This window comes from Syngnathoides biaculeatus, chromosome 19 (assembly GCF_019802595.1).
Source record: "Syngnathoides biaculeatus isolate LvHL_M chromosome 19, ASM1980259v1, whole genome shotgun sequence".
Taxonomy (NCBI): domain Eukaryota; kingdom Metazoa; phylum Chordata; class Actinopteri; order Syngnathiformes; family Syngnathidae; genus Syngnathoides; species Syngnathoides biaculeatus.
Window position 1 is genome coordinate 11427540 of NC_084658.1, and position 19661 is coordinate 11447200.

The window sequence follows — 19661 nt, forward strand, 5'->3', positions numbered from 1 at the left end:
GGGTTGCTAGGCTTGTATTTGGAAAACTATGAAGTTTGTGCTAAAAGTTTTTTGATCTCCACTCAATAAGCTCAAAAAAGTGAAACCAGTTTGGCAAATAAACAATGACAACATGCATCCCTTTAAAGGCTCCCCGCAACCCTTGTGAGGATGAGCAGCTAAGAGGATGGGTGGGTGGATGGATGGATGGAAAGACGGATGATTTTTTTCACATTTTCTTTGAATCCTTATTATTTAGCAAACAACTCCCTCAATGTGCGGATTGAAAGACCGGTTCTGATCAATATTAATACCCCGATCAAAAGTAGATTGTGAAAAATTAAGCAAACTATCATGTGTGCATCGTCATCATACCAAACAGCAAATAGACTTTTGCAGGTAGACTTTGACAGAGATTAAGATGGGGTCCTGTGAGAGGTATATTGAGAACAATAGTGGTCTTGGAATTGAACCCTGGAGGGCCCCTTTTGAAACAGAAAGATAAGAAGAGCACTACACAGCAAAGTGGACACGCTATGTGTGTTCTCACCTGGAAGGTTGTTTGAAAATCAATCAACAGCGTGTTAGCCTTTGTTAGAAACTCTGTCAACAATGCTGTTATTACAGTATTATAACCTTTGCCAGGCCACAAAATGTCGACGCAACCAGATTCGGACCCTTTTGAGATTTCGATCCTCAAAGACGCATGTAAAAAAAAAATAATAATAATAATAAAGACAAAGACACAGCATATCGAGTGGAACCTTGATTTACAAGTTCCCCAAGTTTTTGTAATGTAATAACAGAGTAACCAGCTTGGTTAAAAAAGGAATTAAACTCGTAAATCAAGCTACCACTGTAGTCATATAACAACTGCTTACTTATACAGTACTGTATAGGGAAAGCAATGATACATCATCCCACGCACACCCATGTATATTTTTTTATTCTCATCCTACTCACATGATAAAGTGCGAAACCAATCGTAATCCCGTTGAAATCCCACAGGAATCGCGGGCAGTCGTAATTGTCAGATACTTTCGATTTACTCCGATGAGCTCCAGACAATATTCACTTTTGCAGTATAGTTTTTTTTTTTAGAAATTATTCAATAATTCTAATAATTAATGATGGTAATAATAATGATAATAAATTAATCACAATTAATAATATGCTTATTAAATACATGAAGAAATCCAGAGGACATATACCAATGCTTATGCATTTCCACAAATGGTCATATTACAAATACAAAGCTCCAAAAACTGAATTCACCATCACGACGCAAATTTGCTTTATGGATCGGCCTGAAAATCAGCGATAAGCTATGACGCTTTCATTCAGCGTTGCTTATAAATTAGTCTTCATGATTTTTCGGATTAGTCATTGAGATGAAGTTATGGTGAATTAGAATATTTAAATCATAAATTTGTACCATGTATTATAATAAAGGCTTCTTAGAAAGGTGGTTGTTCTTTTTAATGAAAAGTATAAATGTTGTTAAATGCAACATTTGTATTAAAGCTAGATGTTACGTTATGTTCACAGTAACTTCATGCATGTATGGAATTGCAATACTCAAAAGTCATTTCTCAGCTAAAATAATATTAAATCCATTCTGCTGCTTTTCTGCCACCGTCTGGCCATAAAAATAACTGGCCTGCTGTTGGTGCTGCCATGACAACAGTTGCCAGGTGACGAGGTAGCAAATGAAACGTCAAACCGGGACGATGTCTAAGATGACGTTTTTATCATTATCATTAGTAAACATAATCGTGGTCTAGTCGATTAATATTTTGTGTGAAGTCATAAATATTTCCAGAAGCTGAGCGCAAAATTAGTAATGCCCAGTTTAATAATAAACCCCATGAGTGAGAACTTTATTTGCACGGTTTGATGTTTTTCTAGTAGTCATAAGTTATTTTCATTGACCAATACCCCCCCCCTTCCCTCCCCACCCAACAAGTATGTCAATAGAGGATTTTGTAGGATCAATAATTTTTGTATTATTTAGTGGGACTCAATAATCAAACTTGGGTAATTGTATAACATCGATTGAGTTGTTTTAATTTGAGCCTTTGGACAACTTTTTAGTTCAGTCATTCCACAACATGTATTGTACGGTGTACAAAGATGTACTACATACTGCATCTGTTACATGGTTACAGTAAATAGTTCGGAGTCGGTTACTGACAGATCCGGATCACAAAATACCCAACGGAAATGAAACCAAACCGTAACGCACAACTGTGTGTCGTACCCACGATTTCTATCTTAGTACCGGTCAGAAAAATTGATTGGGAGTTGCATTGTGTAGTACTGGGAAAAAATGAAAAAAACTTCACATTTAACATTGCATGTCTACCACTGAGCTTTGAGGATCACAGTCTTATTACAGTCTTATTACGCTTGTCTAATAATTTTGTTTTCGCACAGGGAAAAAAAAAAATCTCCAGAAACTTAACAACCACCACCAAAAATATAGAAAACAAAATCTGGCACTGTGAACAGTTGGCATCAATTAAAAAAACAACGTCGTAGTAATGGAAATATATATTAGCGGAAATAACGTAGCTTTGTCGACAAGTAGCGAGAGAAGCGGCACAGAGCTTTGTAGTACTATTAGTACCAGAGTGAAGTTCCTGTATTAGTTTAATCGGTAAAGTTTTCCAGTTCCCTCCGTCGTAAACATCTGTAAAATTACTATACACGTTTTTCTCCGACCTAAAGAAGCCACACCTGTTCCCTTTGTTTCCCGTTTGCCCGCACGAATTATTTTTTAAAGGGCGTCAGTCTGCTGATGTTGTGCCAGAAGGTCGAGGCCTTGCGCTTGGGTTCCTCCAGCATGAAGACGTGCTGTTGGGGTAAGGCCGTGGGGAGGGACGGGTGTTTCTGCCTCAGGAGTAAATCGTAGTAGGGTCTGCTCACCACTGAGGAAGCGGAGGTGAAATTATATTTGCGTCATTTCGGAAATTGGCGGGAATTTGTCGACCGATTTATGCTGGGTTTCTCACCTTTGGGTTTTCCAGATAGGCAGTTTCTGCAGGCGTTTAGAATGGCTTGTTTTTTCTGGTCTTCGGTGAGAGTGAAACCTTTGGAAAAAAATCATAAAACCCGCACAGATACTGATTTACATGGACTGTGAGATGAATACTTGTGGATTCATATTCATAATACTACACTATTGTCCCTTAGCCGTGAGTATATTTATTCTTAAAAATACAACAAAACGTTTACGTGAACGCATCGGACCTGTATCCCGGTCAGACTGGACCCGCCTCCTCTCCTCGGCGAAGGCCCGGAGCCACCGCTGCTTCTGTTCCGGCTTCTTGGCGCACAGGAGGTGAACCTCGTCGCCGGCCAGCGAGCGCAGCTGCAGCGTGTTTTTCACGCTGACGTTAAAGTGGCTCTCCTTGCCGTCCTCGACGTCGACGATCTCCATCCGGTCCATGTCCAGCCGACCTTTGTAGTACAGCATGTCGCGGCGCAAGAGATCCTGCAGTGGTGAATAAGAACAATTGTTTATTATTATGATCATCAAACTACATTTCATCAGACTTGATACTGTCTACTGTACCCGTTTTCCATCCCATCATTTCAAAGGGATTTGAAACTGAACTAAATATTCTACACGTAGTTTTCTGCGCGCAATAAGATTTTCATGTTTCGGTTGGCTGTCGACGGCGTCGGACTATCGGAATAAAGGTGATGGGCCACACAATGAAGTTATGGGGAAGAGTAGTGGAGGGTAGACTCGGGTCAGAAGTCAGTATCTGCGAGCAACGGTATGGTTTCATGCCTAGAAAGAGTACCACAGATGCGGTATTTTAATTGAGGACGCAAATTTAAAAGTACAGAGAAGGTCAGAAGGAGCTACATTGTGTCTTTGTAGACCTAGAGAAAGCCTATGACAGAGTACCAAGAGAGGAACTGTGGTACTGCATGCGCAAGTCTGGTGTGATGTGCCGTAGGTGTGTCGGAAGAATTTAACGTGGAGGTGGGACTGCATCAGGGATCCGCCCTGAGCCCCTTCCTGTTTGCGGTAGTAATGGATAGGCTGACATGATGAAGTTACACCGGAATCCCCTTGGACTATGTTGTTCGCAGATGATATTGTGATCTCCAGTGAAATCAGGGAGCAGGTGAAGGAACAATTAGAAAGATGGAGGTACGCACTGGAAAGAAGACGAATGAAGATTAGCTGAAGTAAAACAGAATATATGTGAGGGGTCGAGGGGTTAGAGTGAGGCTACACGGAGAAGAGATAGCGAGGGTGGACGACTTCAAATACTTGGGGTCAACAATACACAGCAATGGAGAGTGTGGTAAAGAAGTGAAGAAACGGGTCCAAGCAGGGTGGAACAGTTGGCGGAAGGTGTCTGGTGTTCTATGCGGCAGAAGAGTCTCCGCTAGGATGAAGGGCAAAATTTATAAAACAGTGGTGAGGCCGGACATGATGTACGGATTAAGGACGGTGGCCCTGAAGAAACAACAGGGAGTCGAACTGGAGGTAGCAGAAATGAAGATGTTGAGGTTCTCGCTTGGTGTGAACAGTTTGGATAGGATCAGAAATGAGCTCATTAGAGGGACAGCCAAAGTTGGATGTTTTAGAGACGAGGTTCGAGAGAGGAGACTTTGATGGTTTGGACATGTCCAGAGGCGACAGAGTGAGTATATTGGTAGAAGGGTGCTGAGGATGGAGTTGCCAGGCAAAAGAGCGAGAGGAAGACCAAAGAAAAGACATGAGGACAGTGGGTGTAAGAGAGGAAGATGCGACTCCTAACAGGACAAGCCGAAAGGAAAAGAAGAAGAAGGTTGGCTGTCAACGGCGCTTACTCGGTTTTAAGCAATGCTACGAAAGCAGCGCGCTAACCTTTTTGCAGTACACGATCTGATGGTCAAAGAGGAAAAACATTCTCTGCTGACTCCTGGCATGCGGCAGAGACAGTTTGGTCAACTCTCCCGAGAAGATGAGGTCAGAGCTCCTGCTTAAAACATCTGAACCCTGCACAGAAATAAAGGCGTATGAAATGCGTCATGCTATTTATCATCCATATAGCGTTGGACTGAACAACAACTCTCCCGTGGTGCATACCTCCCAGCCCTCTATGGAACTCTGCCATCGGGCGATCTTTTCAATATTCTCAAGACGGCGTTTCCTCTCATTAATGAGCCTGGCTACATTCTTCATTGCGTTTAGGGCAGCCTCCACATCTTTGTACTCCCTAAGGACAAAATAGCAGCGAGCAGTTCAGATCGGGACCGAATCTTACGTTGGCGTGTCTTTTTGTCAGTATATGTTGTGCTTCACTGCTATGAATACTTATACAGGGAGTCCTCAGTCTATAACTGAGATCCGTTCCTAGAGTAGCGTCTCAACTCGAATTTACATCAAAATACTTTGTATCAAAAAACAAATACCGTAATTTCTGCAGTATAAGGTGCACCTGATTATAAGGCGCACCGCATTATAAGGTGCTACAGCAGAGGCTGGGTTGACATTATGCATCCATTAGATGGAGCTGCACTAAAGGCTCAATATTGATCCATATATAAGGCGCACGGTCGGCTTTTGAGAAAATTAAAGGCCTTTTAGTTGCACCTTATAGTTGAAATGAATTGAAATAAACAAGATGATGTACTGAGCATAACTGCCGTGAGGTGGATGGAGAAGATGGAGGGGAGGGTGTGCTTTGCTATTGCAAAGGAAACTGGTCCTCAATCCTCTCCATCTCGACAAGTATCATAGAACCTGGTTTTGTGATCATTGTATCAGACACAGGAACGGAACCCTTCACATACGCTAAAATACGGGCTTTGTCTTTAATAATTGTCACCACGGTCGACCGACTGAAGCCTTGGTGGTGTTGGTATCTCTCCTTTCGCCGATCTTTTCATGATCTTGAGCTTCGTTTCCATGGTAGTGGATTTTCTTTTGGTTGCAGAAGCATTGCTAAAAGACAGCTTTCTTCTTTGGGCCGATAATGTCTAAAAAGGAGGGCAAAAAATGCAAAGATATTCCCGGCGCATAAACACGGGCAAGCGTTAGCCAGACAAAATGGCGGACGAGGACGGGCGTTGTAAAGTCGAAATATCTTAGGTTGAGACCGTCTTGACCCGAGGACCCCCTGTGTAGAGTATCTGAACCCGTGCTTGAATGTTGTTAACACTTTCGGTCACCTGTGCTGCGGGTTGGTGTATTTGAGCAGCTCGGCTAGTTGCAGCGGATACTTGCAAATCTTCTGGACCGGCGTGAGCAAGAATCCATCCAGAGAAATATCGATCATCTTTTGGAGGAGTCGACAGGCCTCGAAGAAGAACACGTACTTGCTGACTTTCATCAGCAAGGACAGCTGGATGCAGGCGTTGGGATGATTGTTGCAGTACTCCGAGTAGATCTGGAAATGAACTTGCTGCGCGGAAAACGGACGTATGAGGAGTTTGAGGCGGCTGGGTTGTAAAAAGTGTTCTCGTTCCCGAGCGTGTGCGCTTACGTGTTCAAGGAAGCAGCAGCCGATCTCACTCAGATGAGGCTGCTCCTTGTTGTACTTCTTCTCGAGGATTTTCAGGAACTTTCTCTGGAACTTGTAGATCTCCTCAACGTTGCCGAAGATGGTGTGAAGCTGCTCCTCCGTGAACATGTCCGTCCTCTTGCGGCACTGTTTGATGTAACCCTAATGAGAGAAAAAGACGGGGGCAGAATTATAGGCTACATTTTTGGGGGGGTTAACTGATAACTGAACAAATTGTCGAAGCGAATTTTCAAGAGAATGCATCATAATATCTAAAAATAATTTTACAATATTGGCGGTGGTGCGGTTAAAGTACAACAACGTCCAAGCAAAATCAAACCCCAGACCTCGCAGATGTCTTTGAGGTGTTTGATGTAATCTCGCTCCGTGTTCATAATCTCATTGATGACCTTTGCCCTCATCTGCTCCTTGCTGGGCAGTCCTGGTCCCAACAACAATCCGAGACCCCATTCTTTGCCCCCTGCGGACTCGCCCACCTCCAGGTGGGCTTCGAAGTCCTCTGCCGGCTCGTCCTGGTTCACACGCAACTAAACCGGGAGAGCACCATGCACAAATTGAAACACCGAATCATGTTTTGAATTTCATTTGTAACCACACCATCGGAGCCAAGCCGGAACCCAAGGACACGCCCAGCTGCTGTTGTAGTTTCTTTCCGTCCCTTCGACTCACCCGAACGAAGCAGGCCGGAAACCATCCCTCATTGTCTATGATGCGCCCCCACCACCACTGTTTGTTGGTGGCGTCCACTACTTCGATGACGTCGCCAGCCTTAAAGCCGAGCTCCTGGTCGTCCATGGTGACGTGGTCCCAGAGTGCCTCTGCGCACACCACATTGCCATCGCTGATAAGCTGCGGGGAAGCGTCGGTAGATCCAGATCAAACGCGTGCCGACATGGGGGAGATGACTTAAAAGCAGAAATTACAGTGAGCGGATATTACTGTGGTTCCGACATCGGTGCAGTGAGTTGAAAAAAAAAACATAGAAATAAGGAAAACCCTCTGCTGTACCTTCTCTATGGGTCCGTACAACCTGAACTTGCAATGTAACACACGAACAAAATAAAGACAGATGGTTTCAAACAATGTTTTTATTGTTTCATTACATCAAAACAGGTTCGAAAATCAATTTCAGGTTCAAGAAGACAAAAGTGAAGATTCAGTAAGCACACGGTAGTCGAGGCCAGGACCAGCGAAGAAAACGACGGCGTACCTCCCAGAAAACTATAACTGGGTTATAAAACAGTGTCTTGAAAATGAAGTTTTACGTTTTGCCAAGTATAAATCATAAAGACATTGAAGCTGGTTTCAGTGGAATTTCTTTCAGGTTATGAATACGAAAGCGTGTTAGAAAATTTCCAGGAGTGGTGTCACAAAGATATCTTTAAAATCCAATGCGTGTTTCTCCATCTCGGACTCCCAGTTGGATTCTTCCGGGGTCCAAAGCAGCTCCGGCCATGTTGGTGTCGTGCTTGTCTTGAAAACGAGTGGAAATTGTAAACAATCAGAGAATCAGGTCAGGGAGTTGTTAGCATTTGTGTTGCCGTGGAGACGCAGCCACGTGTGGCCCTCCCGCAGCCCTCGCCTCTTCTCGAGCACTGAAAGACGCTAACGTCACAGGAGCTTCATCGTAGTTCGGGTTTGAAAAGTATCTTGTGCAATCCCAGTCCTGGTACTTTTCTGACACACGCCGTATAGTAACATTTGTCATTGAAGCAAAGGCAGGAGAGCAGAAATACGCAGAGAAATTCATCAGACGCGAGTAAACATGAATCCAATTTTTCCCCCGGTGTTAGCGAAACTGACTCCCCCCCCCACAAAGGTTTTTATAATTGCCTGCCGATTCCACAAGATGGTGGCAAAGCACTCGTTCTTTTCAGTCCATTTAGACTGAAAAACATTTTTTGTGTTTCTAGCAGCTCTGAACAGCAAGGATCAAAATAAAAACATGAAATTTTAAAAATCTGAGCAATGTTGAGCACTTGCCAGTGAAATGGAAGTTACACGTAGAGGCAAAGAGTGGGCTGGGTCGACCAAACACCCCAAGTGTGTTTTAGACCCAAAAAAAGAAAATCACATCATCCCACCTCAAAATAAAAGCTCTTCATTCTCTCCTGCCTCGAAGCAGTTTCATCATTTCGGGCGGCCGTCAATCCCAGATGCGAGCCTCCTCAAAAAAAAAAAAAAAAAAAGGCAGCCGTCGTTCACCGACGGACACATTCTGGTTTTGGTTTTGTGAAAAACGCGAGGTGTGGCCCCCGCGTTCTACTGGAAGGCCAACAGAAACATGAGCACCACGTTGATGATGATGAGCAGCATCATGATGAAGAAGACGACCACTTTTTGCGTCTCGGGCGGGAGGTTGCAGCGCAGCACGGTGTTGACAAATCCCATCCTCTGCCTGCTCCACCTCCCCGAACCGCTGCCCCGAGCCATCAGTTCCGTGGTGTCCGCCTCCTCCGGCTTCGGGGCTCCACACCTCCTCCGTCTGCTTCCCCTCAGCACCGAGCCCCCGCACCACACCGGGTCCTCGCGTCCCCGTCCCCGGCCGTCTTGGTCGTCGCCGGCCCTCGGCGCCTTTCCCCCAGCTCCCCCGGTTGTGGCCGATGCCTCCTCTTCTCCTCCTCCTGCCACTTTGCCGACGTTTACAGGAGCTCCGGCCTGCCGGTGGAGGCTTCGAGAAAATATGCGTGTCGTGGAGCTATTTGTGGCTTTCGCGGCGCGACGTACCGAACGGCCCCTCCTTTTCTCTTCTCAATTCTCGCACCGCTCTTCCTCGTTTTCCTTTTGCTGCTCAAAATATCAGGACGTGTGGCAAAAACTGACGCTGCATTTCCATTGTTTATTCTCATATCTCCTCTTATTGTTTGTCATGTGTGTTTCCTCTTCTTTTTCAAGTGGTCGTCATCCTCCTGTTCCATTGATCCAAAAACATCCAAAATGTAAAAAATGATCGTTTGCTCTCTCCCAGCCAAGTGTTAAAAAAGGATGCTCTGGAGAAGCTCTGCCCGAGCCCTCCAGGATCGCCCTTTTTTCTTTTTTTTTTTTTTGCCTTCCTCTCCTTGCTATTTTTTCTGCGCACACCCTTGCAGAGCCAGCAGCCAATCAGGATCTGGACTATGCGAGCGTACATTGGATACCAGAACGGCTGAGGCTGCGCCTTAGCAACCTCTGATGAGGAGAGGTGGGGGGGGGGGTGCGTTGTCGGGTAGCGAGGCATGTAAATGGGAGGAGGGGCGGGGGGCCGTGGAGAATAGAGCTAAACAATGAATCGAATCTCGAAGGGAAGCACTCGTGCGTGTGCACACGTGCAGCGGCGTTCAACTTTACATTTAGAAATCGCCGTAAGGGTGATAATACAATTTGACACACGACGGTGAAAAGTGTTATTGACAACCATGCCAAATTTGAAGGATTAAAGAAAATCTCCAGGTATACCAAATGAAATTTACAAATCATGCAAAATCTAGCTGATTTTTGTGATATTTGTAGCACAGTGGAGTTTTCATTGGGGAAAACCATTGAAATCCAATGATTCATTTTTATGCAGTGATTATAAAATATAATATTCAATATTCTTTTACCTTAAAGTCTAATTTTGGTCTTGTTGGATCGCAGCGCGGCTTTTTATACGGTAGATCGCAATATGCTGCTAAGCAGGTTGAAATGTGGGTAGGACTAAGTGGAATGGTCTTTAAATGGTTTAGGTCCCACCAGGAGGAAAGGAGCGACTTTGTGACGATTGGAGGTGCTCGGTCTAAGTGAATGGCAGTGACTGGTGAGGTTCCTCAAGGGTCCGTTCTTGGACCTCTCCTGTTCAGCCTGTGTATGCTACCCTTGGGTCAAATTCTTCAAAACTTTAATTTTGACTACCAGAGCTATGCAGATGACACAGTTATATTGAGCAGTGTCTCCAGATGACTACAGTTCACTTGAGGTATCGTGCAACTGTCCAAATCAGATAAATAACTGGACGAACCTAAATTTTCTTCAACGGAATCACAACAAAACTGAGACAATTGTTTTTGGCAATAAAGAAAAGAGAATTACTGTTATTAAACACCTGGACTATCTTTAAAAAACAAAGACCAAGTCCGAAACCTTGGTGTTCTGATTGATTCTGATCTGACTTTCAACAATTATATCAAATCAATCACAAAAACTGCCTTCTACCATCTGAAGAACATATCTAGAGGGAAGTCTTGTCTCAAGCAGACCAGGAAAACCTCATCCATGTTTTTATCTCAAGTAGGCTTGGCTATTGTAACGGTCTTCTGATTAGACTCCCAAAAAAGAGAATTAAATAGCAGCACCTCATACAGTTCTGACCAAAACAAAGCGATCAGAGCGTAGAACTCCAATCCTAAAGTCCTTGCACTGGCTTCCAGTCAGCTTGAGAATAAATTTTAAAGTTCTGCTACTGGTCTATAAATAACTAAATGATTTATGTCCTGAATACATGAAAGAAATGCTTATGGAATACAAACCCGGTAGAGCTCTGAGATCAACTCACACACGTCAAATAGTGGCGCGCAGAGTCCGAAGCAAACATGGTGAAGAAGCATTTAGCTATTATGCTGCACACAATAATAATAAGTTACCAACAGAGGTGAGGTCAGCCCCAAGTGTGAATGTTTTGAAATCCAGGTTGAAAACTCTTCCTCTTTTTTTTTCATGCTTTTTAGAATATATCCACTTTTTGGTCATATTACTTGCACTGTATGCGTTTTTTTTTTCTTTTTTATATATATTTTGTTTGTCATTTTTGTTGTTTTTGTCCTGTTTTAAATGTTTTATCTGTTTTCAAATGCCTTTAATCATGTAAAGCACATTGAGTTACCACGTGTATGAAATGCGCTACACCCAACCAATTTGCTTTGTTTTGAATGATTATGATATGGAATTCTTCATCCCACAACGATCTGTATTAGGAAATACCTCATTGACAGCCAGCTGCTCTCCCCCACCACCTCCTGGATGTCCGAAACAGTGAACTGAACTGCAGAACTCTTCATACAGCAGGTCTTCCTCGCTGCCCAGCTCTTCTCCGGACCTGGACTTCTGGGAGGCCCCTTCAGGCAAAGTCGCTGCAGATGGAATACGGGTGAAAGCGACATAAGGTAAAGAAACACGGGCAATTCCAGTTCAATCAAATATGTGCTGCTCATTAATCTTTTCATTTTATTTTAGCTTTGCTGAAAACCCTAATGGGCTTTTTGGGATTCTCAAAATATAATTCAACATACAAAATAGCTAGTGAACACCTTCCAAAATGGCTTTTTGTGTCCCCTGTCCATCCATCTTGATGTAATACTTACATGTCAAATATAACAGATAAAATACATCTTAAATCAGCTAACATTTCTCGCATGACTTTGTCGTCATTTTAAAAATATTTGAAGCAGTACTTGTTACACTTTGAAATTATCTCTCAAAAATTCATGGAACCGTGTTGGTAGAATTATTTTTATTTTTTTTTCTGACAAGAGGAAGAGAAAAAAAAAAGTGAGCGCTGTGACTCAGAAGTGACATCATCTTTGCCGGAATGACATCATCAAGCTAATTGCTCTGACCATGGTTAGATCAAGATAAATCATCTTTTCTATTTCTCCAATGATTTCACCTTTAATGGACTGTGTCACTAAATCCCAGGCAAACCAATTAAAGATATTCTTTTTTTTATTATTTACATTGCGAAGCTTGTTTTGGCCAGCTAGCATGGCAGCTAACACAGCTAGCATCTCTACTCGAGCAAAATCGAGCAAAAATTAGCATTGACTTGCATTAAATTGCATTTAATTTAATAATTTCTACAGGATTTAGTCACCATTTTTTGTGTGTGTCTTTTACTTATGTAGGGTTGCGCCAAAAAAAAAAAGCAAAATATATGATATGGCAAATAAAACATCCCCCCACATTCAGCTATGATAGGCCTCAGCCTTGCAGAAAATAGACACAGTAAAGGTTATGGATGGAGGGCTCAATATTGTTTCATATAAGAGAGGGGATGTAATTATGCAGCTCTGTTACTGCATTTAGTCTCGACACCCTAGGAGACGTCTGTACTTCGTGGCTACCTATCAAAGAAGCTAAAAATACTCTCGCTGTCACTCCTCATCAGAGGCATCACCAACAACGCCTTTGCAAGTCGTTGCCAGGGAAAAATGTGGGACACTTTGGGACTAATGAAAACAAAACGCAATTTACAGATTTTCTTTGCCGCGGTAAAATCCTTTATCAGTCGTAACGATGTCATGCGTGGCAAATGATGAATATGTTCATACTTCTGGGCATTCTTCAATCGTGTTCAAAATTTTCACCTGACTCAGATCTGAATCGACAGGAATTTGGTTGTTTTTTGCTGCCAGGAGTGGCTTGTCCACTTATTAAATCCATAGTTTCGCATATTATAATTTTTGTTCCCAGCACTTTGACATTTACATGCTACGTTCAGGATAAACATGTAGATCGAATTGGTTGGTATTAGTAAAAGTGTTTGTCTACTGTTGTGAAATAAATGAAGATCAGATCACATTTTAAGACGAATTTATGGCATAATATTACTTCCAATGTTTTTAACACACAGTGTGGTGTGCTTTGGCTAACGAGCGGTTTCCTGTCTCACGCCATATTTTATCTTCACAGCATTCTTAAGTTAACCTTGGCTTCACCTGTCCAAAGAATGTGACTTCAGGGCACGGAAAGTTAACACTTAGATTAATCATCCATCCATTATCTGAGCTGCATATCCTCACGATTGTCGTGGGAGAGGTGGAACCTATGCTAGCTTTCTTTGGGCCAGAACTGGTTGCCAGCCAATTGCAGGGCACACAGAGACAAACAGCCACAATCACACCTACGGGCAATTTAGAGTCTACACTTAATGGTGCAGGTTTTTGGGATGTGGTAAGAAACCGGAGCCCCCGCAGAAAACCGATGCAGGCATGGGGAGAACATGCAAACTCTACTCAGGTGGTGCTAGGATTTGAAACCCGGTCCTCAGAACTTCATAATTCTGAAATGACTCATCTATTTCAACAATCAATGAGCAAAACTGCCATGTTGGACACACATAGCTGTCAATGGCAGTGAATGGTTCTTAAAGGGGACATATTATAGAATAATGTGTAGTGTGCGTATTGCTGGCCGAGCGAGCTAAAACGCTTCCTTGTCTTTAGGGGCACTCACTTTTTTTTTCCCCCCCCACACTCCGGGCTCGAGTTCTGCAAGTAGAGGCAAGCAAGCGACACGGAAGAAAAGACAGCCAAACGCCGGCGGGAAGCACTCTAGATTGTTACCAAAATGATCCGTATGAAATGGAACCATTTCTGCGTTATGCATATAACAACTGCAAGTACCATACAGCAGCCTTTGTGCAATGACTCAAGGAGTACTTAAGGTTCAACATAAGACACAAAAACATTGCATTACGAAATTTCAATATTCAATATTTGTGACGATGACCTTTCCATTAATCACGATTCTTAAACACGTTTTGCAGAACACCATTTTTATCTTATTTTGTGTACGTCTGCGCTTCCTGTTTCAAGATGAATAACGGAAACAGATCGCCGAAGGGTTTTGCACAATGCGCGACGAAGGTGAGAAATAGACCCGACCGAGAAAGGAGAACCCATTTTGCAATGTAATTCTCGGAAATGTACAAGCGTGCGCTTTGGCGGAAAAAGTTACTTATAAATGTTGGCTTCGTTTTTTGCTCACTGTTTTAATAAATGTCTGAAACTCAGTCGAGGTAGGAGATGAAGTCGCTCAGGATGAATGGCTATTCTACAATGACCTATATCCAAGAGACCATTGTGCCATCTATTTTTTTTTTTCCCTCTGATTGATGCTTTCAGACATGCTTCCCTTCCACCCCTCAGCATTTCAAACAGAAAATGTTTTCATGGACGCGACATCTTGTTGCACTGACATTATGTACATTACATTTTTTTAGGGCAACAAATTGTTCATTTTTCAGCAAGGTTCAAATGAGTTTCAAACCTTACCTTCAATATTCAGGAGTGATGGGTAAAGCAGTTTGACTTTTTCATAATATGATTTAATCACTTTCCCAAAGTACCCCAATAATATTCCCAAATTAAAACATTTTACATATTGACCTTCTCCTTCCACATTTCTTGACTGATTCAACCATTCAAATTTCGAACAAAAATCTTCAAAACGTGGAAAAATGTGACAGTCCAGTGGAACCAAGCTTTAATTATCTGGCCATAATTCCAAAAAAAACTGTTTGGGACAATCACAACAATGCTCATTGCGGGTAGAAATACAAAAAAATTGTGACAGAGAAGTTATGGCAATGATAGCATCATGCTATCTTTTTTCAAATGTGGCAGAACTATTCCAAAGCCAGGAAAAGCCTACTAGAACATCTGACCTTTATTCCGAGTTAATCAGAGGTACTTTAAACTCTGGCAGGTGTGGGCCGACTCATTGAACATGAGCTTGAATGTAATTCAATTTTTGCATCCATGTCTGTTTTTCTACATCACAAAGATCTGGTGAACAGGGGTGTGTAGACTTTTCCTATCCAATGTATTGTGGTGCTGCTCCGTGTCTTAAAGAAGCAGTTATGCAGTTATTTGAAGGTTTATAATTACCGTGTGTGTGTGTGTGTGTGTGTATGTATTTATGTGTATATAAATATGTATATATATATATATTATATATATATATATATATATATATGAAGAAAATAAATATTTGAACACTGTGCTATACTGTAAGTTCTCCCACTTAGAAATCATGGAGGGGTCTGAAATTTTCATCGTAGGTGCATGTCCACTGTGAGAGAGAGAATCTAAAAAGAAAAATCCAGAAATCACAATGTATGATTTTTTTTTTATGATTTATTTGTGTGATACAGCTGCAAATAAGTATTTGAACACCTGAGAAGACCAATGTTAATATTTGGTGCAGTAGCGTTTGTTTCCAATTACAGAGGTTAAATGTTTCCTGTAGTTGTTCACCAGGTTTGCATACACTGCAGGAGGGGATTTTGGCCCACTCCTCCACACAGATCTTCTCTAGATCAGACAGGTTTCTGGGCTGTGGCTGAGAAACACAGAGTTTCAGCTCCTTGCAAAGATTTTCTATTGGATTTAAGTCTGGAGACTGGCTAGGCCATGCCAGAACCTTGATATGCTTCTTACGGAGCCACTCCTTGGTTTTCCTGGCTGTGTACTTCTGGTCATTGTCATGTTGAAAGACCCAGACATGACCCATGTTCAATGCTCAGACTGAGGTAAAGAGGTTGTTCCCCAAAATCTCACAATACATGGCCGCGGTCATCCTCTCCTTAATGCAGTGCAGTCGTCCTGTCCCATGTGCAGGAAAAACACCCCGAACGCACGATGCTACCACCCCCATGCTTCACAGTTGGGACGGTGTTCTTGGGATGGAACTCATCAGTCGTCTTCCTCCAAACACGATTAGTGGAATTGTGACCAAAAAGTTCAATTTTGGTCTCATCTAACCACAAAATTTTCCCCCATGACTCCTCTGAATAATCTAAATGGTCACTGGCAAACTCAAGACAGGCCTTGACATGTGCTGGTTTAAGCAGGGGAACCTTCCGTGCCTTGCATGATTTGAAACCATGACATCTTAGTGTATTACCAAGAGTCACCTTGGAAACGGTGGTCCCAGCTCTTTTCAGGTCATTGACCAGGTCCTGTCGTGTAGTCCCGGGCTGATTCCTCACCTTTCTCAGGATCATTGAGACCCCACGAGGTGATATCTTGCACGGGGCTCCACTCTGATTTAGATTGACCGTCATGTTTAGCTTTTTCCATTTTCTAATAATTGCTCCAACAGCACACCTTTTTTCACCAAGCTGCTTGGGAATTTTTCCGTAGGCCTTTCCAACCGCGTGGAGTTGTACAAATTTGTCTCTGGTGTCTTTGAACAGCTCTTTGGTCTTGGCCATGTTACAAGTTTGAGTCTTACTGATTGTATGGGGTGGACAGGTGTCTTTATGCAACTTACGACCTCACATCATCTGGTTCAGGATAATACATGGAGCGGAGGTGGACTTTTAAAGGAGGACTAACAGGTCTTTGAGGGTTAGAATTCTAGCTGATAGACAGGTGTTCAAATACTTATTTGCCGCTGTATCACACAAATCGTTAAAAAAAATTCTCTCACAGCGGACATGTACCTATGATGACAATTTCAGACCCCCCAATGATTTCTCAGTGGGAGAACTTGCAAAATAGCAGGGTGTTCAAATACTCATTTTTTTCCACTGTATATATGCTAATCTCTATTACCCCGTCTATGGCATTTCATATTACTCTATACGTTAGCATTGCGGTGGGGGTTCATTTCATGCTTCGGTTGAACATTTTGGTTTGAATCTCTTTCGTTTTTTATGTCAGTTTTACAATAAATAACTGGAGTGACCAATAAACAACTTGAACCTTATTTAGTGAAATCTGCAAGAAAGGCTTTTCTTTGCAGTTAATCAAAGTTACGTTACACGATCACATTTCTTGACAGAGTACGAACAGCAGAATCCTTTAAAAAGTGTGTTTTGGATTTGGACTTTCAACTACTGCATGGAATTCTGCAACATCTAAGATAAATGAGAGTTCACTGTTTTTAATTGGTACACCGTAGTCTGTGACAGCATTTCTGCAATTTCACCTTCGACCTCAACTATTCAGTGCCATTTTCTATCAGATTTGAAATCAGAAGGTCCAAACTGTGAAGGTCTGGGTAAACACACACAAACAAAGGAGCGAGACACTGTCACCGTCCATCTTTTCCCAAAGATAACCCAAACTTCATGACGACATGTCAACCTGTTGCCACCCGCTGATCATTACGACATGATGATGGGCATCATGGGTAGGAAATGAGACTGAACTCGAGTTTCAAAATTGGAATAAATACTGAAAGGAAGGGAAAGATTAAGGTTGGTTTACCTGTGGTTGAGTGGAGACTCTCCAAGCTCCAGTACCGAGACAGCACACCTTTCAAAGTGCCGCTCAGGCTACCTTCAAATCCCCTGATACATCCGCCACCCTCGACACCGGTGTCCACCATGCTGTCACCCGTTCCGCTCGTCAGGGACGCTCCGTTAGAGTCGGACCCCGGCGACTCCCCTAAGCTTCCGCTGCTGCCACAGCTGTCCTTGGGCAGGGGTGCACTTCCTTTCGAGGACTGATGGGTCCGCATTTTGATGCAGACACAAACAACGAGCCGGGGAACTGGAGTGAGCGATGTAAAATGAAGCTCAGTGGCTGAGCAAGTCGTTTATTCTGCCACCATGGAGACTGCGCAAAGACGAACCACTAAGGCTGCACTATCCGCTGAGGTAAGCTTCAGCTGTCGGCCTGATTATTTCTACCCCCGTGCACAAAACGCGAGAGTTACACCAAGCCATCCTTCCTTCCATTCCGTTCTCTGCTCCTGCTTCTGTGTCTCTCTCCACCCTATTTGCACACTGCCCTCCCTCCCACCCTCCCTCGCTACCGCTAATCTCGCTCCCCTCTCTCGCTCTCTAATTCTTCAGTATAGGATGACATCACCGGGGTATTCACAGGGGGTTTCTGAACCTCGATTATGTCAATGGCTGGCAAATTCACGTGCAGAAATGTGTATGTATAAATATATGCCGGTATATATAAATAGGGGTAGTGCCTTTGTGATAGAACAAATGAAATAGATTGTGCGAACAGACACTTACAGAACTTTGAAATGTGTCTTCTCCTGCCCAGACAGTCCAGACCAACCGGGGTGCTATGTGAGAAACAATGGTCCTTGAGGGACAATCGTCCGAACGCCTTGGTGGGTCCAATGGTAACGCTGGTTTTAGTCTGTCAAAATAAGAAGCAAATCTGTTCATCGCCGTCCTCATCGATATCAACTTACAGAGTGCCGCGGAATCAAATGGACACTGAAGAACGCGCTTTAACGTGCGGATGCCGGAGACAGAGGTTCTGATTGAGGTCAGGCAAGAGTCTCAAGTGATGTTTGCAACTATCATTGTGATCTGTGAGAACAGGGATGCAGGTAGAAGAGAACCTAGAGATGTGGAGGTATCTACCGGAAAGAACGAGGTAAAAAGATCTTGATGCTGTAGCTGTGATCAAGCTCAAAGATGCAGTTAAAGCAGCTGATACAGAGTAAGATGTAAGCTATCTATCACTCTGTGATTGCTACCATTACTTTCTACATGGTGATGTGTTCTACATTTTACTACCTCATCTCATTCTTGAGTAATGGTTTACTTAATTTCTGCAGAATACATTGGGTAGCTCGTCTCCAATCACAATATACGAGGGACCAGAAAATTCTAACCTCAACCCTGCACCTTGCTATAATTTTAATGCCCTCTTTGTTCATATACTGTTGTATTTGTAGTCTGCGGTAAACGTCTTTAAAGAGACAAGACGAGGAGTCAAGAAACAAGGCAGTCGTAGACCGAAACATGCCAGGAACTGCAAGGCTACCACGTTGCTGCAACTGACCTGCTCTCCACAAATCACATGACTTATCTTCAAATCGTGGGTAATAAAACTCTTACCTCAAGCAGGATATTTACCTTTGAATTAAAGGCGCCAGGTTTGTTTGCACTTGGTACATCTAAACAATTTGGCTCCATTATTCCGCGGCATCCCACGTAAACGTGACCGGTACTTGATTGTTGTTGGTCTTGCCGTGATTTGGGGTTCTCTGCGATAGAATAGCTTCGGCTATCAATGGAACACGTGTCTCTAGTGCCGGATTTCAAAGGGACAGTAGGATTTTCTGAGTTTTTCTTTGCATCCTCACACACAGCAAACTCCTTTCTGTGGTTGTGGTGAAGAGATAAAGATTTTATCCTTCTGGTTTTACTCTGTCCAATACAGAAGCTTTCGGACGCCGCCTGCCGAACCTTGACATTCTCAAGTCCCACCAGGCCGTTGAGAGAATCCTCCACCTCATGACGAAGACCTGAATCTGAAATCGTGTGGGCCTCCTCTGCATGTGTCCGGTATTCAGACGTGTAACCTCCATCTACCGTTTTCTGGCTCACTTTGAAGAAGTTATCACCTAAGCAACAATCTTCTGTCCCAGATGCTTTAAATAGCTGAGGGGGTTCTTCAAGGGATTCTTTAGGCTGAAGAGATTTAAAAAAAA

At 43.1% G+C, this 19661-nt stretch overlaps 1 protein-coding gene across 3 annotated transcripts; it reads right to left on the reverse strand.

The window, feature by feature from the left end:
• Positions 1-2060: 2060 nt before the first annotated feature.
• Positions 2061-19304, reverse strand: LOC133492840 (rho guanine nucleotide exchange factor 4-like). 3 transcript variants are annotated; one of them, XM_061805603.1, is made up of 12 exons: positions 19084-19304; positions 18226-18355; positions 11448-11596; positions 7182-7361; positions 6839-7039; positions 6474-6653; positions 6160-6392; positions 5075-5204; positions 4853-4984; positions 3232-3475; positions 2994-3071; positions 2061-2909 (listed from the first exon to the last, which is right to left on the reverse strand). In XM_061805603.1, the coding sequence occupies exons 1-12, from the start codon at positions 19141-19143 to the stop codon at positions 2752-2754; spliced, it is 1875 nt and encodes a 624-aa protein (XP_061661587.1). In that variant the 5' UTR covers positions 19144-19304; the 3' UTR covers positions 2061-2751. The 3 variants fall into 3 exon arrangements, with proteins under 3 accessions (XP_061661587.1, XP_061661589.1, XP_061661588.1); XM_061805605.1 differs by lacking the exons at positions 18226-18355; positions 19084-19304 and adding an exon at positions 11828-11950 and having other exon boundaries at positions 6160-6653; positions 7182-7330; XM_061805604.1 differs by lacking the exons at positions 18226-18355; positions 19084-19304 and adding an exon at positions 11828-11950 and having other exon boundaries at positions 6160-6653.
• Between the last annotated feature and the right edge of the window lie 357 nt (positions 19305-19661).